This window comes from Capra hircus, chromosome 10, assembly GCF_001704415.2.
Source record: "Capra hircus breed San Clemente chromosome 10, ASM170441v1, whole genome shotgun sequence".
Taxonomy (NCBI): Eukaryota; Metazoa; Chordata; class Mammalia; order Artiodactyla; family Bovidae; genus Capra; species Capra hircus.
Genome location: NC_030817.1, coordinates 64,819,330 through 64,843,845, shown reverse-complemented (window position 1 = coordinate 64,843,845; position 24,516 = coordinate 64,819,330). Strand labels below are relative to the sequence as shown.

Below are 24,516 nucleotides of genomic sequence, written 5' to 3'. Positions count from 1 at the left end.
GTTAAGGCTATGGTTTTTCCAGTGGTCATGTATGGATGTGAGAGTCAGACTGTGAAGAAAGCTGAGCACCGAAGAATTGATGCTTTTGAACTATGGTGTTGGAGAAGACTCTTGAGAGTCCCTTGGACTGCAAGGAGATCCAACCAGTCCATTCTAAAGGAGATCAGTCCTGGGTGTTCTTTGGAAGGACTGATGCTAAAGCTGAAACTTCAGTACTTTAGCCACCTCATACGAAGAACTGACTCATTGGAAAAGACTCTGATGCTGGGAGGGATTGGGGGCAGGAGGAGAAGGGGACAACAGAGGATGAGATGGCTGGATGGCATCACCAACTCGATGGACGTGAGTCTGAGTGAACTCCGGGAGTTGGTGATGGACAGGGAGGCCTGGCATGCTGCAATTCATGGGATCGCAAAGAGTCGGACATAACTGAGCGACTGAACTGAAATGCCAATGAAGTATACAAAATTGTATGTTATGTGACTTCTTCATCAATTAAAATTTGCTAGTGGTGGTATTTACCAAATGCAAGCTCAAGGAAAAACAAAAATTTCTTCTTACCTGAAATGAGAAGCTTGATTTAGGAGGCAGCTATAGTCATCAGGAAGCTCTATCAAACTATTTCTTTTTCTAGGGTACCTAGAAATATAATGTAAATGGCAGTGAGGAAATAAGCCTAGGTCAAAGACCAAGTAATAAGGATGAATGTTTTAAAAATAATGAGAGAAAAATTCCCTGGTGGTCCTGCTTCCACTGCAGGAGGCACAGGTTCAATCCCTGGTTAGGGCACTAAGATCCTGCCACATGGCACAGCTAAAAACAAAACAAAAAACTTAGGGATTCATTTTTACAATCTGTAGTAATTTCCACTGTTGACTAGATTTATCCAAACTTTTTGGTCTTGAATTCCAGATCTTTCATCAGCAGGTTTCCTTTCCAAATCCAACTCCTACAATTTCCTAAGACTAAATTGTTCTATTATTTCTATACTGTCTAGGAAGTAATATAAAGTAGCAGTTAAGAACACAATCTTTGAAATCAAACAGGCCCAGTCACAAATCCTAGATTCTGACACTCGACAAGCCATTGAACCTAATCCTGTATTTGCTGGTCTGTAAACTGAGAATAAATATATTATGCTCCCTCAGTCATAAGGTAGACTGTCAATTTAGTAACACATTTTGTTAGGGGGTGGGGTGAGGAGAGAAACATTAAATACTCATGCTGATTGAAAAAATGTTAAATATGAATAACAGTATCAAGGAACCTCAAAGGGCTGTTGAGAACTCAATTAGATATTGAAGCATAACATAATATACTTAGTACCTAATTCATGTTTGCAAGTATTATTTTTCATTCTCACCATACTAACACAACAAAAGCCTTGCATGTATGCCCTGGGAAAGGTCATTTGAATAATAGGAAATTATTATTTCATATAAAGGTCATCTGAAATAATACGAATATGAAATTCTCTCCTTAGACCTCAATCAATTCAAATTCTGTAATTCCTTCTGTGTGCAGCAAAAATTATCTCCTCTAAAGCTAAACTTTTATCATTAAGAATATTTACTCTTTAACTTTCTATTCGCATTAATAGCATATTCCATATATTATTACACTTTATCTTATCTCTTGAATTTATGAATATAACTAAGACTATAAACTACCTATGACCAAAACCTGTATGTGTTATAAATCTTTTAACTCTCCAGGAGTAATGTTAATTTAGTACCATGCTGGGGAAACAGCAGATGTCTAACAGACGCATGACTTTTGTGAGACTAGCAGTTCTAAAATATGTACTCATCTTTTAAATCCTTCTTGGTGATTGAATACTACTGCCTCTGAGCACAGGAAGTGGAGCTATAATCTCTAAATCGCTAAAATTGGGTTATACATATGAGAGGATATGTTAGCATAGGTTTCAGGGAGAGGGTAATATTTAAATTGGTCCTTGAGGGAGAGATGGATTTTGATTAAGCCAAAACTTAAAGGAGATAGGGGGGCTGAAGAAAACTTTTGTTGAGTAGTCTCCAAGCATATAGAAAGGAGGAGATGGGGAAGAGGGAAGAGTTTTACTTATATTTTCATTCTCAAAAGGAAAAAAAAAAAAGTGATTTACATGAATACTGTCACTACCCTCTCATTTTAATAAGTAGTAGCTCCAAGAAACCATCTCTTCCTTTGCCCTTTAACAGGTATGCATTAGCTTAAGAAATAGGAGTTGGTGGTGCCAAACAATTTAAGGGGGAAAGGACAGTCACTCCAAGAAAAAAATCAATTGTAGGAAGAATCGAATTTTCAGCAAGACATAAGAGAAATGTAAGAAATAGTATGCTGAGTGAGAATGGAAACAGACTAGAAAGCATACTCATCAGCTAACTACTTTTGGAAACACAACTTGTAGGGAAGGACTGAGAAGTAAAACCAACCTGACTACAGTGCTTTTTTGCTTCAAACAGTATAGTAAGGCAGGATCTGTACACCACCTGTATGGGAAGCAGAGAGAAAAGCAAATGGGTCATCACAACCTTAGTGCAATATTCATCGAGCCACCCTCACTAGACCTCTCGGCCCCTTCTTTCCATGTGCTATCTGCTAGACTTCTTTTACCTTGCATCTTGCCTCTTCTTTCTTCTCCTTTTCTTTTCTCCCCTTTTTAAATGTCTTCCTATTTATCCTCCCCCAAATCTTCTATTACTTTCTTTTTAAAAAAGGGTTTATCTATTACTAGAAAAACATAATACCAGAAATTGGAAATAAAGGTGACAGAAAGGCTGAGAAGCCAACCAGGAGACAAAAAAGCAAGGCAACAAGAAGATCAGCCAATAACAGGAAGCTACTACCCTTGCCAGGCTGGAGGAACAAAACAGTATTTTTGGAATGGTATTGTTGGAGCTAAGGGTCAGTGGTGTATCAGATGAACCAGGACCAAAACCACCTGCACTGGCTATGCACCATAGTATCCACCTGTATGAATTATCCTATAATAGGATATCCTATAATAGGAGGCCCATTCTGTAAGGAATGCAGAACTAACAAGCTACCACCAAACAGAATTCAGGAAAATCAAAAGGAGATGCCAGTCCATACATCCCACCAACCTACCAGAATCCTTCTTGCTGGAATCCATCTTGGCTGAGCGATGGAGGTGTCACCAGGAAGGACCCTGAGTCAAGAGTGATAGGCCAGAGACACCCCATAAACTAACTCAATTACCATAAAACCTGAGACATGGCACAGCAGTTCTCCTGAGTTCTCTTACCCTGCTGCTCTCCACCTGGGCACCCCATCCCAATAAAGTCTCTTGCTCTGGCAGCACATGTGTCTCCTCGGACAATTCACTTCTGAGTATTAGACAAGAGCCCACTCTTGGGCGCTGGATGGGGTCCCCCTTTCCTGCAGCAGGTGGATGCTGGAACTACAGTAGACTTGTCTGGTGGGAACTAGAGCCAGAGAAGAGCTATAGCCACTGTCAGGGATGCCCCAAAAGGCAAAGAGAGGTGACCTAAACACAGGTTTCTCCCTTCCTCCTGGCTTCCAATATCCTGCCAGTGCCTCCCATGGGCTGAAGCCAACTGACAAAGGAGACTGGGAAATATGGCCTAGAGAGGTCAGTTCATCATCTTTCAGAGCAGAAGATGAGGAAAGGCTTTGAGGCAAGCAGAGCCAGGAATGGTACAGACTTTGCATTTCAAACTTTGAATTTTTAACATTAAACTAGAATGGCAAGCTAAAACTCCAACAATATAAAAATAAAATTAGTATAACCTACTGTGATTGTACTCGACACAAAGCATGGTACTGATTTTTTTGGATCCATCTGATTCATTTTTATCACACTGGAAATCAGAATACCTCATGAGAAATGAGGAAACACCGAAAAGCACCCAAAAGAAGAGATGAGAACACACAGAAAGGTGGCCAGAGATGGGCAGACATTCACACAAATCCTGACTTGAGCATCAGGGAACAAGACACTAATTAAAGAAAAAGGAGAAAAGAAAAGGGGAGAAAACTGAAAAGACTAAAGGAAATCATCAGTGTGATACTGTGACTGATAATGTTAAAAAAAGAGATGAGAAGCCACAAATGGAATTACTTGGGCTAAATCTATGTCTATCAAACCAAGACTGAACACAAGTATGAGGGCTGGTAGCTAGGAGAACTCACCACATTTGGAGAGTTTCCAGGTTGGTGAACACGTGTCACTTCGGGGACAGTGGTGTGCTCAGAGAGTGTGGAAGTTCTGCTCCCTTTTCCCCATACCTTACCCTGTGTATCTCTTCTATCTGGCTGGCCCTGAGTTATATCCTTTTATAAAAAACTGATGCCCTAGTAGGGAAAACGTTTCTCTGAGTTCTCTGAGCTGCTCTACAAATTAATCACGCTATATAACCTTTTGGCCAGCACAGGAGACAGCCTGGGTTTGTGACAGCCTGGTTCTTTCTGAAGTATGTGATGTTGTCATGTTTTCAGGACTGAGCACTCAGCCTGTGGGATCTGACACTATCTCCAGGTAGATACTGAGCTGAATTGTAGGACACCCAGCTAATGCAGAATTACTTGTTGGATGTGTGGGAAAAACACCCTCCCCAAGTGTCAGAAATAGATGTCAGGATCTTTAATGGGGGAAATAGAGTAACACGATGAGAACTGACTATTAAAACCATGGTATATGTCAATTATATCTCAAAAAAAAAAAAAGATGGAAAATGGTGGTAGCAAAGATAGGGTTAGGAAACTAGAGATTTGAAGGGTAGAGAGTAAGCAAGCAGAAGGGTCAATTAAGTGTGGGGGTAGAAAGAAATCTTCAATAAAAGAAAAGCACACTTCCCCATGGGAAATTTAAATGGATACATTTCTGAGTTACCAAATGACTTTTTAAAAAATTAATTTTTTTTAAATTGAAGGATAATTGCTTAATAGAATTTTGTTGTTTTCTGTCAAACCTCAACATGAACCAGCCACAGGCATACATATATCCCCTCCCTTTTGAACCTCCCTCCCATCTCCCTCCCCAATCCACCCCTCTAGGTTGATAGAGTCCCTGATTCAGTTTCCTGAGACATACAGCAAATTCCCACTGGCTATCTATTTTACACATGGTAATGTAAGTTTCCACACTACTCTTTCCATACATCTCACCCTCTCCTCCCCTCTCCCCATGTCCATAAGTCTACTCTCTGTCTCTATTTCTCCACTGCTGCCCTGTAAATAGATTCTTCAGTACTATTTTTCTAGATTCTGTATATATGTGTTAGAATATGATATTTATCTTTCTCTTTCTGACTTACTTCACTCTGTATAATAGGTTCTAGGTTCATCTACCTCATTAGAACTGACTCAAAGGTGTTCCTTTTTAGGGCTGAGTAATATTACACTGTGACTTTTATTTCCTCCTCAGTCACCTTTCTAAGATATGTGCTACCATATGAGATACACTGCTACTGTTGCCCCACTCTGGGTTCTTCTGATGCTTGACTGTGACTGTATGGCTGCTGACAGCATGACTTATCCTCACTTCATCACCACCTCCAGCCCATTTAAACTGGGATGAGACAGCAGCTGTGGGGAACTTAAGCACAACGATTGGCAGTCATGGTGGAACAAGTAGAAATCCTGGTGGCCCATTAGTGAAGTCACTCAGTTGTGTCCGACTCTTTGTGACCCCATGGACTGTAGCCTACCAGGCTCCTTTGTCCATGAGATTTTCCAGGCAAGGGTACTGGAGTGGGTGTGTGAATTATGAATCTTGTGTATTTTTGCCACCACCTTCAATCAACGGTAATCAATCTAAAAGCTTAGCAAGTATTTCAAATTTAAAATTTCCAAACTGTATAATAATCCAATAATGATATTTTATCCCCACAGTACCTCTGGAGGAGGGGCCTCACAGTATCCCAGTATTTCTGGAAAAGCAGGAACAAATTTGTGGGTAAAGATAAATAGCTACAGAGTGCATTGTACTCTCCTTCTGCAGCATCTACAAGAAAACAAAAATATATTTAATAAGTACATTATTCTTACCTGGTCATCCTGTGTCTAGAGTTTCTTCATTATTTATGCTCATTTCTATACTCTGCCTATACAGAGTATACTTTGTACTCTGTAAAACTGTGGGTGACAAATAGGACACAGTGATCCTTTTAAATCTGATTTGAGTCAGTGTCCTGATCAAACTTCTCCAATGTCAAACCACCTCCAAAATACAAAATACAAAAGTGCTTATCGTAGCAAAAGGCCCTACCTGATCTGACTTCATCTGTTACCTGCCTCCCCCTGTTCATTAGGCTTCAGTCACTCATCTCTACTATTGTTTGATGACATCAAGCAAACGCTTTGCATTTACTGTTCGTTCTGCTTACAATACTCTTCCTTCAACTCTCTATCCAATTCAACATCATGTCCTTTTCTGATCTCTCTGCTCAGTCTCCTCACAAAGAAGTCTTCCATGACTCTGCCCCAGCATTCTCTATTCTCATGACCTGCTATATTTCTCTTTGTAGCACTTACCACCATTTGACATTATACTATATGTATTTATCTGTTGGCTTATATTCCATCTCCTCTCAACAAAAGAAAGGACTTTATCTTATCCATTGCCATATGACAGCACCAACAAGATAACAAATTATTTTTTAAAGAATGAAAACACAGATCTGTGCTGACAACCACTTGGAAAGAAAGCAGTATCCTATTTGTACAGAATCAGAATAAACAAACCTACATCTAATGAGCCCTATTGAACAGAGTTCAGGATAAAGAACCCTGTTAAGGCTGACCTGAGAAAAGAACAAAAGAAAGCATCTCGGAGGAAATTTGATGACTCTTCCAAAATCATACAAACCTTCTGATTTTTACCCAAACAAAGCCACAAGGAAACCTTCTCTACCTTGATGTAGATTTAAGGCAAGTAAAGAAGAAAGGAAATTATTCTGTTACTCAAATACCCAGGGCCTCGGTTAACACAACAGGCCTTTCCCAGCAGCATTTTATTTATTTCATAATAGTTACAGTCAAGTGTTCAAACTTCAAGAAACAGAGTATATTATAAAGCCAAACAGTTCTCTTTCTTTAAAGCCAATCAATCTTTGTAATTTCTTGTCTGTCCTATACTGCATGAAGGCATTTTATAAGCTTAAATACAAAAGTTGTACATAGATAGGAGCCATGAATAGGTTTTGTAGATTATGAGGCTAATCTGGTGTCTGAGCTCACCTTTTACCCACACCAGGGCAGGGGCACACATGTTTGGAATGAACACTGATGAAAGCGTGAGGAATAAAGAAGTCGTTTTGCCTGTTCTCACCCTTGAGGTCGAAGGTAACAAAAAAGTCTCTTATTTACCAATCTGTGATTTCATTTTCCTACTTACTGGTAAACAGTTCTTCAGGTGGAGTTACTCCAAGTAAATAGTGGAAAAACAACGCAGCACAGCGAAGATACGGGATGATGCCATTCTTCAAGGAGACCCATAAATACCAGCCAGGAATACCACACCCAATGCAGCTGAGAGGCAACAATTCCAAATGGAACAGAATACAAATCAGATGAACACCCAGATTGTAAATACATCCCCTTTCAAAAACACATCTCAGCATTAAATAATTTTTTATGCATTAACATTTAAACATTAAAACAAAATATTTAACTAGCTATAGCTTCAGTCTTTAAATCTCCTAATAGTTTCTTAAAGCAAACCAGAAATCTTGCATATTTTATGAGGTAGATTCTTAAGGCAAAGAACAACTTTCTTCTTTTTCTAACCCTTGTAATGAAATGTGGTGCAAATGCATTTATCAGTAACTAAGCAAAGCAGCTAAATTAGCTTAAAAATTTTAATATTTTCCTGACTTCTATATTAAAACTGGTGATTTTCAGGGCAGTGAAACTAATAATCTATATGATACTTTAATCTTATAACACAAAGCGAACCTTAATGTAGACTATGGACTACATAGTTAATAACAATGTATCAATTCTGGTTCACCACCTTAACAAATGTACCACACAAATGAAAGATGTAATGGAGAAACTGGTGGTGGGAGGGAGGATGGAAACTCTTGGTTACTTTGCATTCTCTAAACCTAAAACAGCTCTAAAAAAAAAAGTCTATTACCATAACGATGAATACACATATGCTGCTGCTGCTGCTAAATCGCTTCAGTCCTGTCTGACTCTGTGCGACCCCATAGACAGCAGCCCACCGGGCTCCCCCGTCCCTGGGATTTTCCAGGCAAGAACACTGGAGTGGGTTGCCATTTCCTTCTCCAATGCATGAAAGTGAAGAGTGAAAGTGAAGTTGCTCAGTTGTGTCTGACTCCCAGCGCCCCCATGGACTGCAGCCTACCAGGCTCCTGCGTCCATGGGATTTTCCAGGCAAGAGTACTGGAGTGGCGTGCCATCGCCTTCTCCAAAATACACATATATTCAGTACTTACACTGAAAAACAGTTGACTGATGAAGACGAAAACAAAGAGGGAAACTTGACAGCAGATGATGCTCAGCAGAGCACTCTATTGCACTTTTGGTTTTAACCTCTGTGTTATCAATATATTTCACATATTACTCACAACAGCCTTAAAAAAAACTTCTCAGTAGGTAAGTGTATTAACTGTATGAACTGCTTTAAAAGGACAACTTATTTTCAACTTTTTACATTTATTTAAAGTTTAACTGCTGCATCTTGTTAAAATTCTATCATCTTTTGCCTATATTCCTGTAACAGTTTATAAGAATAAAGATGTGTCAAAACTTGTTTTCAGTCTCGGAAACAAATGAACGGGTAATTTTTATTTGTTGTTATTCCAAAAGCCTTTAACTGATTTTTAAAAACTGGAATTAAAAAGGTTCAAGAGATACTGTCAAACAACTGAACAAAGATGTGGAATTATAAAAACAATACTGAAATAGACTGGACTAATGGGCTGTTACTCACCCACTTGTATACTGAGAAATTTCTGCCAAGAAAGAAGATGCAGAACGAGCCTCTTCACTCTCTTCCTGTATCTGTGCAAGGGGGAGGCCTGAAAAAGAAATTCTGAAAGATAAATCTACGAATTTACTATTCAATTTATTAGTGAAATCTCAATTTCAGAATTCCCTGGTGGTCCAGTGGTTAAAACTCCATCTACCCATTCTGGGGACACAGGTTCGATCCCTGGTGCAGGAAGATCCCACATGCCGTGGGGCAACTAGGCCCATGCACCACAACTACTGAAGCCCAAGCACCTAGAGGTCATGCTCCACAACAAGAGAAGTCACCGCAATGAGAAGCCCATGCACCACAACTAGAGAGTAGCCCTCCACTCGCTGCAATTAGAGAAAGTTTGTGCACAGCAATGAAGACCTAGCGCAGTCCAAAATAAATAAAAATAAATAAATAAGGAGTTCAGTATTTGTATATGATTTTTCGATTTGAGGTAAATTTTATAATGCAATAAAATACATAAATATTAAATGCACCATTTGATGAAGTTTGACAAATGCACACACCCATGTAACAATACCTTTTAAAATTAATAAACTATTTTTTAAAAGCAGTTTTAGGTTCACAGTAAAACTGAGTGGAAAGCACAGATTTCCCATCTACCTACTGTTCCCAAACACCTACAGTCTCCCCAATTATTAGCACCACTGGTATATTTGTTACAGCCTACAATGATACATCATTATCACTCAAAGTCCCTAGCTTACATTAGACATAACTCTTGCTATTGTACATTCTATGGTGGTGGTTTAGTCTCTAAGTCGTGTCCAACTCTTGCGACCCCCATGGACTGTAACCCTCCAGGCTCCTGTGTCCAAGGGATTCTCCAGGCAAGAATACTGGAGTGGATTGCCATTTTCATTTCCAGAGGATTTTTCCCACCCAGGAATCGAACCCCAGTCTCCTGCATTGCAGGCAGATTCTTTAATGACTGAGCTACGAGAGAATCCCTGTATGGGTTTTGACAAATGTATAATAAGTTGTACCCACTATTATTGTATCCAGCAGAATAGTTTCATTACCCTGAAAGCCTTCTGCACACTGCCTATTCACTTTCTCTCCCCTAACCCTTGCCAATCCCCACTTGTCATTTTACTATCTCATAGTTTTGCATTTTCCATAATGTCATATAGTTGGAATCATACAATATGTAGCCTTTTCAAATATGCTTCTTTCACTTAGTTGTATACACTTAAGAGTCCTTAAGTTGTATACACTTAAGATTCCAGCCATAGGACTGGAAAAGGTCAGTTTTCATTCCAATCCCAAAGAAAGGCAATGCCAAAGAATGCTCAAACTACTGCACAATTGCACTCATCTTACACGCTAGTAAAGTAATGCTCAAAATTCTGCAAGCCAGGCTTCAGCAGTACGTGAACCGTGAACTTCCAGATATTCAAGCTGGTTTTAGAAAAGGCAGAGGAACCAGAGATCAAACTGCCAACATCTGCTGGATCATCGAAAAAGCAACAGAGTTCCAGAAAAACATCTATTTCTGCTTTATTGACTATGCCAAAGCCTTTGACTGTGTGGACCACAATAAACTGTGGAAAATTCTGAAAGAGATGGGAATACCAGACCACCTGACCTGCCTCTTGAGAAACCTGTATGCAGGTCAGGAAGCAACAGTTAGAACTGGACATGGAACAAAAGACTGGTTCCAAATAGGAAAAGGAGTATGTCAAGGCTGTATATTGTTACCCTGCTTATTTAACTTCTATGCAGAATACATCATGAGAAACACTGGGCTGGAAGAAACACAAGCTGGAATCAAGATTGCCGGGAGAAATCTCAATAACCTCAGATATGCAGATGACACCTTATGGCAGCAAGTGAAGAACTAAAAAGCCTCTTGATCAAAGTAAAAGAGGAGAGTGAAAAAGTTGGCTTAAAGCTCAACATTCAGAAAACTAAGATCATGGCAGCTGGTTCCATCACTTCATGGGAAATAGATGGGGAAACAGTGGAAATAGTGTCAGACTTTATTTTTCAGGGCTCCAAAATCACTGCAGATGGTGATTGCAGCCATGAAATTAAAAGACGCTTACTCCTTGGAAGGAAAGTTATGACCAACCTAGACAGCATATTGAAAAGCAGAGATATTACTTTGCCAACAAAGGTCTGTCTAGTCAAGGCTATGGTTTTTCCAGTAGTCATGTATGGATGTGAGAGTTAGACTGTGAAGAAAGCTGAGCGCTGAAGAATTGATTCTTTTGAACTGTGGTGTTGGAGAAGACTCTTGAGTCCCTTGGACTGCAAGGAGTTCCAACCAGTCCATCCTAAAGGAGATCAGTCCTGGGTGTTCATTGGAAGGACTGATGGTAAAGCTGAAACTCCAATACTTTGGCCACCTCGTGCAGAGCTGACTCATTGGAAAAGACTCTGGTGCTGGGAGGGATTGGGGGCAGGAGGAGAAGGGGATGACGGAGGATGAGATGGCTGGATGGCATCACCGACTCGATGGACATGAGTTTGAGTGAACTGCAGGAGTTAGTGATGGACAGGGAGGACTGGTGTGCTGCAATTCATGGGGTGGCAAAGAGTCAGACACGACTGAGCAACTGAACTGAATGACACCTGGAACTGAACTGAACGACACCTGATACTGAACATCTTTCCATATATTTGCCATTGGGATATCTTCACTGGCAAGGTGTCTGCTCAGGTTTTTTGTCCATTTTCAATGAGGCTGTTTGTTTTCTTACCACTGAATCTTAGTCCTTCGTATATTCTGGATAACAGTTCTTAACCACATGCATCTTTTGCAAATATGTTTAACCAGTTTGTGGCTTATCTTCTAATTCTCTTGATAATAATCTTTTGCAAAGCAAAATTCTGAATTGTAAGAAGTCCAGCTTGTCAATTATTTCTTTCATGGATTGTACCTAAAAAGTCACTGTATCCTCAAAATCACCTAGATTTTCTCCTTTGTTATCTCCTAAGAGTTTTATAGCTTTGTATTTTACATGTAGGTCTAAAATAAATTTTTAGTTAATTTTTGGGAAATGTGTAAGATCTGTGTCTATGTCTTACATGTGGGTATTTGGTTGTTCTAGCACCATTTGTTGAAAAGACTGTCTTTCCTCCATTTGTCTTCATTCCTTTGTCAAAGATCAGTTGATTATATTTATGTAGGTGTATTTTGGGCTCTGTTTTGTTCCACTGATTCATTTATCTGTTCTTTCAGTAATACTACACTGTCTTCATTCCTACAGCTTTCTATCAAATCTTAAAGTCAGGTAGTATCAGTCGTCTGTCTTTGTTCTTCTCCTTCAATACTGACTTGGCTATTCTGAGTCTTCTGCCTCGCCAAATAAACTTATAATTAGTTTGCTGATAATCAAAGAACAACTGGCAGGGATTCGGACTGGGAGATTATTTGGTTTATATTTAATTTTTCCAAATTTACTTTTGTGTGTCTTCCTTCTCATACTGAAAATTCAGTTCCCAATGGCATTAACACAATTACTTACTTGATTTAAAAATTACCTAAGATAATTTCAAAATAATAATATTAGTACCACTGATACTACTAATTGAGTTCAAATTAAGATTTTTTTTTTAGTTCCTCCATTATCAGAATATATCCTACTAGGAAAGTACAGTTCAAATACTGTTTTTTAAAGTCACTAAGCAATTATTTTCTCATTCATTTGTTGTTTTCAACTGTCAAAAAATTATTTTTGCCATTCAGATTTGTTTTTGTTAAGTATAATTAGAGTTCTAACATCAACTACATTAAAAAAAATTCACAGGAGTCTTTGCATAAATTCTTGTACTCTTTACTTTGTACCAGAGGTAACTGTTTTTTGTTTTCCATTTATACTTCTGTCATTTCATTTATTTAAAAAGAGCAAATATGAATATATATAAACATATATATGCATAAATATACATCAAATATCTTACACAAAGGTATTATACTATAACTTCTGCTCTGTACCCTACTTTTTTTCACTTAATATTCTAGAGGTCACTTCTTTTATTCATTCCATTTTATAGCTGCACATCATTCTAATAAAAGGGTACACCATAGATTATTCAACCAATCACCCAGTTTTTTGTTATTCCAAATAATGCTACAATGAATAATCTTATGCTTATATTCTTTCATATTTCTGCCAGTAGAGCTTTGGGGTAGATTCTTAGAAGTGGGACTGGTGGGTCAAAAGGTAGATGTATATTTAATTTTGCTAGATACTATTCTAAGATCACTTTAATTATCTGTCCTCTAAATTATTTGAACTTTAATTAGCTATTATTGACCACTGATACTCAAAACTCAATTCTGCTTTCTATTAAGAGCAGAATCTAAAAGGACAACTATACCACAATTCCATGATGTTGTATTACCCATGTATCTTCAAACAAGGATATATATATATTTTTTCATCCAAAAAATATTCATTGAGTTCTTATTGGGTGTAACAAAAGTTGCTAAACATCTGAAGTTTATGAAGGAAGATTCTGAAATTTGAATGTTCCCTATTTCAGAAGCTTACAGTAGGGATGCAGGAGCAAGGAGAAGCAGGGAAAGGAGTAGAAGAGCAGTAAGATGTAACTATAAAATAAGACACCAAGTGATAAATGCTATACAATGAACCAAGTACTATCATTCCAGCTGGAGGAATAGACAATGTTTTATAGACAGGCTTATCAAAAGGCTCAGAGTATTTAGGCAGGGACAAACATTGGAGAGACTAATCTCCAACCTTGACCTTGAGGAATCGAAATTAAAAAAAAGAGAGAGCGGGAAAAGCAGATCCAAATGGCTTCCCTGTGTACCTAGAGAATAGCTGCAATGGAGAGAATCAAGTGGTTTAGCTAATTATTCCTGTCACAGTTCTACCTTTCCCTTTAAACAGCATTTGTAAAGAAACAAATGAACGATCACTCAATAAGAGACATAATACAGAATGGTTAACCACAAGCACAATTAATTTTCCCAAATCACAGGCAAATGTCATTTCCATTGAAGAACTGATGGGAGCTTTACCTGTGTCTATGGTAAGAAGTATCTGAAGCATGTGTGCCATGGTGATCAAATGGAAGAGATAAAGGTGGTTATAGGAAGAGCTAACTGGTGACGGCTGCAGATCAACAGCATCATCCCAGTACAAGGACGGGAATGCTAACACAGTACCCACCTATGAGAGAAAATCAACATCAACACGGGTAGCAAAAGGACCAACACAAGTTACTCTCATAACTAAATGTAAAGAATATAGGATCCTGTACCATGTGTGTTTTTAAATAACCACGATATTTTTCCTAATTATTCAACAGGATATTTTAGAATATCATAGACCATAAACAGAGGCTAAAAGCCATCATCAAACAGATTTATCCCTTTGCTGAGTCTACTTATTCTAGTTCTAGGTAATGGTCTCAACCCTGTGGTTTTAGGGGATTCAACATTACAACCATTCGGGGAGCTCTTAAAATAACATTGATACATAGGCCCCACCCTAGTCCAACCAAATCATAATATCAGGAGTAAGGTCCAGTTACCAGCATTCAAGATTCCCATGAGGGATTTCAAAAGACAGGGGTGACAACCACAGGGTAGAGGATACTGGCTAACCTTGCATCCACAAAGTCTATGATCCTAACCTTACCATGGCTCTCTAGAAAACTTGTCTTGAAGGAATGAAATCGTCACAGAGATGGAAAAACTGTACAAGAAATTCACAAAACAGTTGTCACTAACCATAGGTGTTTGGGGGAACACCTAGATGCGCCCATGGCCTGGTCCATATCACGAATAATTAACAATTTTAAGACAGCTCACACCATTATTCACTGCTTATAATGTAAACAAGTTGAGAAAAAGGGGAAGGGGGAAAACATATTATTAGAAAAAGTCTGCCTGTATAGACACTAACTAAATTTAATCAACTAGACTACAATCTATTACAATGTAAAGGGTAAATATGGTTTCATTTTTAAAGTGATTTTGATGCTCTCAATCAAATCTGTATCTATTTGTAAAGGGAATGGAAAAAAGAGACTAAACTTTCGATGTCAGTACTTATAATCCTGAACAAAGAGCATAAATTTGAATGAGGAAAACACTTATAAACTTGAGTGACTTAAAAAGAAAATTTACTGAACACTTACCAAAACATGAAATAGATCTATGGATAGAAGGCAAGGTGTAGCTTCTGATTGCAGGTTAGGAAGAACAACTAAAAAACAAACAAAAAACCTTAATGTAATTCAGCCAGTAATACAGCAATGCAGTTAAGTGTAATACAACATACTAGCATCTAAAACAAAAATTTAACAGGGTTATAATACAGAGACTGATAAACTGGTCCATCACACCTTTAAGATACGGGAAACATAATTAAAGATACATAAACTGAGAAAAGGCTCTAAAAAGCTCTGGATGCAATTTAATGGTTGAAAGATAAGATATAGGAGGAAAGGGTAAATAAGCTAGGATGACTGAAATAAGAAATTGTTTGATAAGTATTACACTTGCTGAATGAAAAAGAATTACTTTTAAACAATGTTCTCTACCACTTCCTACCTCCAACTACACATTTCTAAATGCTCTGTGATACACAAAATACATGAACAAGTTTGGGGTTGGGGAGCAGGGAGAGCATGCAAATCGGTGTAAGTGAAGAGGATGGAGACAATCCCCCTGAACAAAACTAGACAACTGATGAGTGGAAGGAAATGCAGATAGCTCAAAAACTTTGTGTTTCTGATTTTGATCCGTCTCTAAATTCAGAAGTCAGCAAAGAGTGACAAGGAAGTGAAATCAAGAATTCAAAACAATAAGTGTTTATATATACATAACCACAAGAATTATATTTAAATAAAGCTATCATTTGGTTAAAACGAAGGAGAGAAGATTCTTTTCAGACTAGGTCAATTTCTTAACCCCAAATCCAAGATTCTAAACAAAAAGCATAAAAGTTAAGAGCATGGGCTTTGGAGTCAGACAGAAATGGGGTCCAGTACTTCCTATGACTATCTGTCACAGGCAAGGTATTTGACTTCTCTAAGCCTCCAGTGTATACAGGATTGTTGGAAGGTTTGTTAACCTGTGCATTCAAAGTACTTAACCTGAGTGCTGCATACAGTAACCACTATAAACACTATTAATACTGGCTTTATAAAATAAAGTGAATACAGGGCTCTGCCATTAACTAGCTATGTGTTCTTTTTCAGTAATATTTTCATATGTTAGTTAACATGTTCATGGCACAAAGAACACTACCTACCTTATTTTTTTCTCAGTGTTAAAGTATTTTGCTTCCAGGACATTTTAATAACTCCTAATTCCTTGCCCTGATTTTACTAACTTTTCAGTCAATAGAATACTCTGTCATCAAATTTTGCTCACAGGCAGTTGTGAAACTTTTTTGTTCCCAGATGCTTACTATATCTATTTAAAAAATCCTCTGAAATCAAGTTCATTTTTGACATGCATATTTTCCTCCATTGGTAAAAGCGTTCATTTATGCTAAATTAAATATCTCAGGGAAACTTAAGTGATATAGTTTACTGGTTTTATGACATTGGTCAAGTCACAGAAGTTCTCTGTGCCTCAGCTTCTTCATCTCTAAACTGGGGAAATGATAATTTCGTTGAAGAATGGTGGTTAAAAGACATCATTATATAAAAGATCCTTGAACAATGTTCAGGCATCATTATACAATGCCTGGCACATACATGGCAATGAACATTGTATGTCCTATTATTACTGGAGAATCAACATGTTAAAACTATATTCATCATCTTTCACATAAAACAGTCTCTACTGTGGACTTCCCTATTTCTTTCCATAGTCTAGGTATTTCTTTTAATTCAAAACCTTGTTTCTACCCATCCCAATTGCCTCCCTAATTTATGCTACTATGTGTGTGTGTTAAGTCGCTTCAGTTGTGCCTGACTCTTTGCGACCCTTTGGACTGTAGCCTGTCAGTTTCCTCTGTCCCTGGGATTCTCAAGGGAAGAATACTGGAGTGGGTTGCCATGCCCTCCTCTAGTATGCTACTATATACAGATACATATGTTACTTCTAATTTTTCCTTTTCCCAGCCCAGTCTATACAATATCTAGCCTTAGAATAATATTGTTCAAAATGTTTCAAAAATTCCCAATAACCTAAAGTTCAAACTTCTCACTGGGGCATTTAAGACCTATTTATTAAAACAACTTCATGCTTCTCTATCTATAGGTGCCACTATGCCTATCAAACCTGTCTATCTGAACATACCACATGGTTTCCTACATCCTCAATCTCTGTTAAAATTGTGCTCCCGGCTTGGAATGCTATCTCTGTTTCTCTCAATGTATCTTTATATACCCTGTTAGAGCAAAAAACAGCAGAGCCACCAGAGTGGTCTCTTTCTGTCTCAATTCATAAAGCACATATTTGTACAATACATCTACCATTTGTCTATTTTATAGTGTGAGTTTTCACAGAGGTTCTGCTTCTTTAATTCAATCATGAGTATTACAATGGCAGGGACCATATCTTGTACCTCTACACAAAGTTTACAGCCCTAACACCTTGCAAATAAAGATGTTCTCAGTAATAAATTTTCACATGACAAACTTTTACATAAAGGCACAAAGATATATTACAGAGCAAAAGAACATCAAGTTTATTAGTTACTGTCAATTAGACATTATGCAATATTATTTCAGTTTCTGCCATCTGTGATGATGTTAGTCTCCTTGCTTGGTATTTATTTTGAGGTGTTTAAAACATTGTGATGGTTAGATAGCATTCCCCAACTCAACAGACATGAATTTGAGCATCCTCTGGGAGATAGTGAAGGCATGTGGAAACCTGGCATGTTGCAGTCCATGGGGTCGCAAATTGTTGGACATGATTTAGTGATTAAACAACAATCAACAGTTACGAATCCCATAATCTGTGATGAATGTAAAAGCAAGAAGACTATTTGGAAGTGTTGGTAAAACAAGGTTTCCAAATTATAACTGAAATGAAAAGAGATAACAAAAATTTTTAAAAAGCAAAACCAAAATACTACTATACAAACAGGATAAACTGTTAACAACAGGAAAAGGTCCTAAGAACTAGAAGCATGTATAATATGTGCAAAATTCTGGGCCTGTGCAACTATCAGTAAGAAAAAACGGTAAATGAAAAAAGGAAAAAAAAATTAAGTGTGTAGTTAGGGAACAGCATTAATGTTAAATTACTACTAGCATGAGGTTAATTCAGGAGACAGCTGGAAATTAACTTGAAAATATAAAAGGTTAGCACAGTGTAAGTTCTAATGAAACTTAGGTGACAGCTTTGAATGGAGCCATGGAACCCCCATGTCATTAGAATGACTGAAAGCTGCCCAGGAAAAGTTCCCTAAGAAGTTTGTGAGACTCAACAAGGAGGAAGGTGACCTGTTTCAACAGACTTTCAGGGTAGACGAGTTGGTCAATTTGGGGAAACAAAGCCTGTTTTCTAGCTAGAAAAAAACTGCATTCTTTTAAACCTTAAAAAGAGAGAATGGCTCTCTTTGGTAGAAACATACTGAGGAATTGAATTGTAAGCTTAAACCTCTTTACCTGTGACATATTTAATTTATGAACAAAAGACATAAAGAGGGTTTTTAAAGCTTGACCTATTTTAAATGCAAAGGAGCTGCTGTGGTGCAAATACCTAAATGGAAATGCAGATAATCAAAATGAAAGTCAAATCATTCTACTATGCATAACCTCTAATTTTCTTTTTATTTTCACAGTGAGGCCATCACATGAGCTTAGCTAATTTCTAGCTTATCAGGTTATAAAAAGAAAAAAAAAAAAAACCCAACTCAGCTGTTACAGCCTGTCTCTCAAAGAAAAAGGCATGCATGGACCCACAGTCTAGGATTACCATAATTAACACTTCTATCATTTTTACATGACTTTGATACACACCAGAAAAATGACATTTTAAAATGATCTATCCACATTACTGCTCCCTTTTCTAGCCAGATTGACATCAGTTCAGTTCAGTTCAATCGCTCAGTCGTGTCTGACTCTTTGCGACCCCATGAATTGCAGCACGCCAGGACTCCTTCTCCATCACCAACTCCCGGAGTTCATGCAGATTAATGTCCATTCATTTGGTGATGCCATCCAGCGATCTCATCCTCTGTCGTCCTCTTCTCCTCCTGCCCCCAAATCCCTCCCAGCATCAGAGTCTTTTCCAAGGAGTCAGCTCTTTGCATGAGGTAGCCGAAGTACTGGAGTTTCAGCTTTAGCATCATTCCTTCCAATGAACACCCAGGACTGATCTCTTTTAGGATGGACTGGTTGGATCTCCTTGCAGTCCAAGGGACTCTCAAGAGTCTTCTCCAACACCACAGTTCAAAAGCATCAATTCTTTGACACTCAGCTTTCTTCACAGTCCAACTCTCACATCCATACATGACCACTGGAAAAACCATTGCCTTGACTAGACGGACCTTGGTTGGCAAAGTGATGTCTCTGCTTTTGAATATGCTATCTAGGTTGGTCAAAACTTTCCTTCCAAGGAGTAAGCGTCTTTTAATTTTATGGCTGCAGTCACCATCTGCAGTGATTTTGGAGCCCAAAAAAATAAAGTCTGACACTGTTTCCCCATTTATTTCCCATGAAGTGATGGGACCAGATGCCATGATCTTCATTTTCTGAATGTTGAGCTCTAAACCAACTTTTTCACTCTTTTTCACTTTCATCAAGAGGCTTTTTAGTTTCTCTTCACTTTCTGCCATAAGGGTGGTATCATCTGCATATCAGAGGTTATTGATATTACTCCCGGCAATCTTGATTCCAGCTTGTGTTTCTTCCAGCCCAGTGTTTCTCATGATGTATTCTGCATAGAAGTTAAATAAGCAGGGTGACAATATACAGCCTTGACGTACTCCTTTTCCTATTTGGAACCAGTCTGTTGTTCCATGTCCAGTTCTAACTGTTGCTTCCTTACCTGCATACAGGTTTCTCAAGAGACTAGTAATTAATACTAAGGATATTAGTGATTGTGGATGTTGGTGTGAAGAGCCCTTGGGTGGGTATAAGGGATACAAGTTGACAACATTTGGAAAACACTTGGTTTTAAAAATAAGATTGTAGGTATTAGAGGGCAACCATGTATTTTGTTTTTTTCTTTTGTAAGGTTGTGGTAATGAGTGTCTGACATTAGTGTAATGTGTTGTTGTTTCCTAATACACTGCCAGAAATGCAATGGGAAAGGACATGCAAATAATGTAATTCAGAAAAGACTCTACCTGATAGAAGACGAATCAGATGTTTCTGTATCAGGACCTGAGAACAGGTAATCCTTTGTGCAATGGCAAACTGCATTAATGCTTTCAGACCATTATGCTAGATTGTAAGAGAAGGGAATATAAAAAGATAAGTGAAGATGAAAGACCTAAGACATTCACTGTATAAACCAATCCTACTCTGTAAGAACTAGTGTAGACTTACTATATACTTTACATTACTGCAAATTTAGTTACAATATTTTTAATACTTCTAAAAAGTTTTATAACCTCACTGAATTCTGTAATAGATTTTCCCATGACAAAGAAGTATTAAAGATACAATCATCTCAGTCTCATTTAAGGACTCATTTTCCCCAGAGTCATTCTCTTAAATGTCTGGCCTACATCATTCTATTCAGGCCTGTGCAAATACATGTCTTTGTAGAAATTCTAAAATGATGGCAGAAAATCACTGAATTCAGGGAACAAATCTGCTTTCCGGCTGGAAGGATGGGAACTCTAGGGAAGCACGTTGTGGACTCCAAGTCCCCTGGGCCAGCTGTCAGAAAATAAGAGGAAAATGGCTAGGTGAATGGTCTAGGGAATCCTCAGTTGCCCAGTTTGTTTTCAAAGTAGGCTACTGAGCATACTTCTTAAGTATTGTTTGCAGGGTCCCCAAAGTTCAGTGGCACTCCACTCTAGTACTCTTGCCTGGAAAATCTCAGGGACGCAGGAGCCTGGTAGGCTGCAGCCCATGGGGTCGCGAAGAGTCAGACACGACTGAGCGACTTCACTTTCACTTTTCACTTTCATGCATTGGAGAAGGAAATGGCAACCCACTCCAGTGTTCTTGCCTGGAAAATCCCAGGGACAGGGGAGCCTGGTGGGCTGCCGTCTATGGGGTCGCACAGAGTCGGACACGACTGAAGCGACTTAGCAGCAGTAGCAGCAAAGTTATAAGGCTTAGGCCTGAGGCAGGAGTATAGTTACATAGAATCAGAATCTGCCCGTGAAGGAGTTATGACTTAGTTTTATTCTGGAGTTCAGTATGAAGATTTATTTGGAGTTAAGCCAGCATTAATACTTAATGTTACATGATGATGCAAAATTAGTGAGAAGGAAAATATAGGAGACATTAGGGTTCTGATTTGGAAATAAATGGAGAGGGGGATAAAAAGTAACCACGTATCACCAGAAATCTGTGAATTACATTTAACCACCAAGACTGAATAAACTCTCCAAAGTGCATAATGTTGGCCTTTCCATCTCCTGAGTTTGAAGTAGCTTTAAAAAAACCAAAACAGAATTCTGCTTTTACAGAAAAAGAAGTGAATAAAGATTTCTTTAAATGGTAAATGTACTGAGGACTCCCTAAAAAAATACACCATGTATACCCTGTTGGACTACATACCTGTCTATTTTGAAGTGCTCCAAACAAAGGTTTTCCTTCATCTCCCAACAGGTTTTCTCAAAGAGCAAGAATAAGAAAAGTAATAAATTTTGAATACTGCTACAACTATATACTTGGTTTCCAGCTATCAGATGTTCCTTAATTCTATTTTTGACCAAACAGAAAAGTGCTTTGCACTTTTCCCCTTCAAAGTTTCATGTTTAAGTCTATGCCAAGATTTCCACATTTTTGAGTGAGAGGATACTACAGAGGCAATGTAGATCATGGACAAATTGCTTTTATAAATAATAAAACCCGTGGAGCAATCTATAAAGAACACCTGGGAAAAACAAAGCATTCTGCTTTACTTAGCCTCCTTTTAACATCTCTTCTATGCAAAAAGAAAAAACAATTTCAATTGAAGTATAGTTGACTTACAATATTAGTTTCAGGTTTATAGTAATTGGATGCTTTTACAGATTATACTCCATACAAAGTTATTATAAAATATTGACTATATTCCTATGCTTTATATTACTTCCTTGTAACTTTAAATATACTTCCTTGTAAGTATTATATTACTTCCTTATAATAATGTTATATCTAGTAGTCTTTACCTCTTAATCTCCTTCACCTATTTTGCTCCTACCCTTACCGCTCTCCCCTCTGGTAACCACTAGTTTGTCCTTTGTGAGTCTGTTTCACTATATTGGTTTATTTGTTTCATATTTTAGATAGCACATATAAATGAAAACATACAGTATTTGTCTTTCTCTGCAAAAAACCCCCTAATTTTAAAAGTATAGCTGCAACCTATTTTGTTAAAAAAATACATAAAACAAATGTAAGTAGCTTTATTGTTAAGTACTATTAAAAAAGAATTAGATTTATAGGATAGAACAAGGTGAAGTTGAAAATACAAAAAACCCATGAGCTCAGAAATATATTTTGCCTTGTTGGCTAGGGTATATTACTGAATCACTTATTTTCACTCATCTTTGGCAGCAAACACATCTATGAGGCTGGAAAGCTTATTTCCTATTTTCCTTTTCCATTTTTGAATGGACAGTAATAAAAGACCCTCTGTCCTGATTCCTCAACTATTTTTCTTAACTATGCCAACACATCCTGCATATGTCTCTCCATACCCATAGGGAGTGAGATAAGTTAGCTGTTTATGTGCTAGGAATAAAGCACAGCCTTATATCCACTGGATGGAAAAAGCCCTATAGCAAAAGCAATATAACACTCTATTAATCAAATAATTTCCAATTACTCTGTTACAGAAACACATATGAAGAATCAATCCTATTCTCCAATGAACTCCTCATCCATTCTATGACAAAACTGTCACTTCTAAAAATGTTCAAGGCCTAAGTAAAAATCTCCAATTCCTAATGCTTGTGTTCCCCAAATAGTCAAGTGTAAAGGTACCTTTACTGGCAATCTGCAGATAATTAATAGATCATAACTCCAAAAGAATGCTTAACATTTCATATCAAATTGTTCAGATTCTATTTAAACCTCATTTTCCCCTTTTCTCCTTTTATTTAATGACAGTAAATATAAACTTGTATATTTATTTTTTACCCACAATTGAAGTCTGACAGGTTTGGAAATGACTCCTAAAATCTGTTCACAGAGACTAATGCTGGCAAGCAGAAAGGGTCTGTGAAAGAAGTAGCTTTGTGCTACTTACTTCAAATCATGAGACAGGGTCATTTTACAAAACTTTACTTAAATGAGGAAAATGTGGTAGAACCATTAAAAACAACTTCCAAAAATACTGGAAAATGAGTCTGAAACTGGCTTAAAGACAATATGAAAGAATTACAATTCTTAAATGTTTTTCATGTAGTACTCTTATCTTCTGTCATAAGCAAATATATTATTTTAAAAATCTGAGTGATTCTTCACTGCTTCATTTCCCCTAGCTTTAATGAGACGTAAGACCATGTAAATGTAAGGTGTATAACCTGTTGATTTGATACACTTTTCTCTAAGAAGCTTTCACCACGGCAGAGAATCTAACAGTAGGCTTCCCTTCAGATTTGGGAGGTTTCTTGCTGTTAATCTTTCTCCTGACCACCTCAGTCTTCCTTTCTCTCTCCTGGTAATTTTTTAGGTAGTTTGGTTTACCTTTCTTTTTCCTCTCAAAGTGTAAAAGAAATAAAAATTACTGGATATTTCTGGGCTGATTCTCCTTCCTTTGCTTTTTCTCGTATCTTTCATTGTTATATTGCCACCTTTTAAATACAGCTTGCTTCACGCTGTTCAAGTATATTTAGTTTTCTGTTACATATGCCCATTTTTGTAGTTAAAAGAGATCAAAACAAAATATCCTATAACCAAATGGCATCATGCCACCTAATCCGATATACCAAGAGTCCTTAAACAAGTCAAAGTATTCCAGGCCATTAGGGTAGGAGAAAAGGAACAATATTTGATCAGCCAATGTTAATTCTGTTTCTATAAAAGCTCCAAACCAGTTTTCTTATAGGCTTTACCAATTGCCTGGATAGTAAAAGCACATGTGCTCCAGGTCATCATGGGGATTCGAGGATCTGTTTCATCAGGAGGCACTTTCAATCCAATTCTATAAATTGTTGTGGCAAAGAGAAGGACCATTTCCTTGATGCTATTAGAATAATTTAACCTAAAAATAAAACAAGAAAAATTTAAATAAGGATTTAGTAAAGGGGCTACCTACTGAGAAGTCCACTTAGATACTGAAGCAAGAATTTAACTTCTTTTGAAGGTTTATTCATTAAGAAAAAAATGGTGAAAGCAGAACTGTAGCTCCTATGGGTAGAAAAATGTATCTGACAAAATGGTAATGACCTAGATAATTTCTTGTAAAAGATGCAGTAAATGATCACAGCAGAAAGGGTCGAGGTCCAAATTAAGAACAG

At 37.6% G+C, this 24,516-nt stretch overlaps 1 protein-coding gene across 1 annotated transcript in view; it reads right to left on the bottom strand.

Moving 5' to 3' along the window:
• The window catches only part of UBR1 (ubiquitin protein ligase E3 component n-recognin 1), a 162,524-nt gene that overhangs the window by 26,679 nt on the left and 111,329 nt on the right, over positions 1-24,516 (bottom strand). Inside the window, exons 35-44 of the mRNA XM_005685547.3 lie at positions 24,112-24,260; positions 21,626-21,681; positions 20,236-20,332; positions 15,116-15,183; positions 13,992-14,142; positions 8,945-9,032; positions 7,382-7,515; positions 5,881-5,989; positions 2,436-2,492; positions 562-639 (exon numbers count right to left, since the gene is read on the bottom strand). Of these exons, the coding sequence (XP_005685604.2) occupies positions 562-639; positions 2,436-2,492; positions 5,881-5,989; positions 7,382-7,515; positions 8,945-9,032; positions 13,992-14,142; positions 15,116-15,183; positions 20,236-20,332; positions 21,626-21,681; positions 24,112-24,260 (987 nt within the window). The remainder of the gene's footprint in view (positions 1-561; positions 640-2,435; positions 2,493-5,880; positions 5,990-7,381; positions 7,516-8,944; positions 9,033-13,991; positions 14,143-15,115; positions 15,184-20,235; positions 20,333-21,625; positions 21,682-24,111; positions 24,261-24,516) is intronic.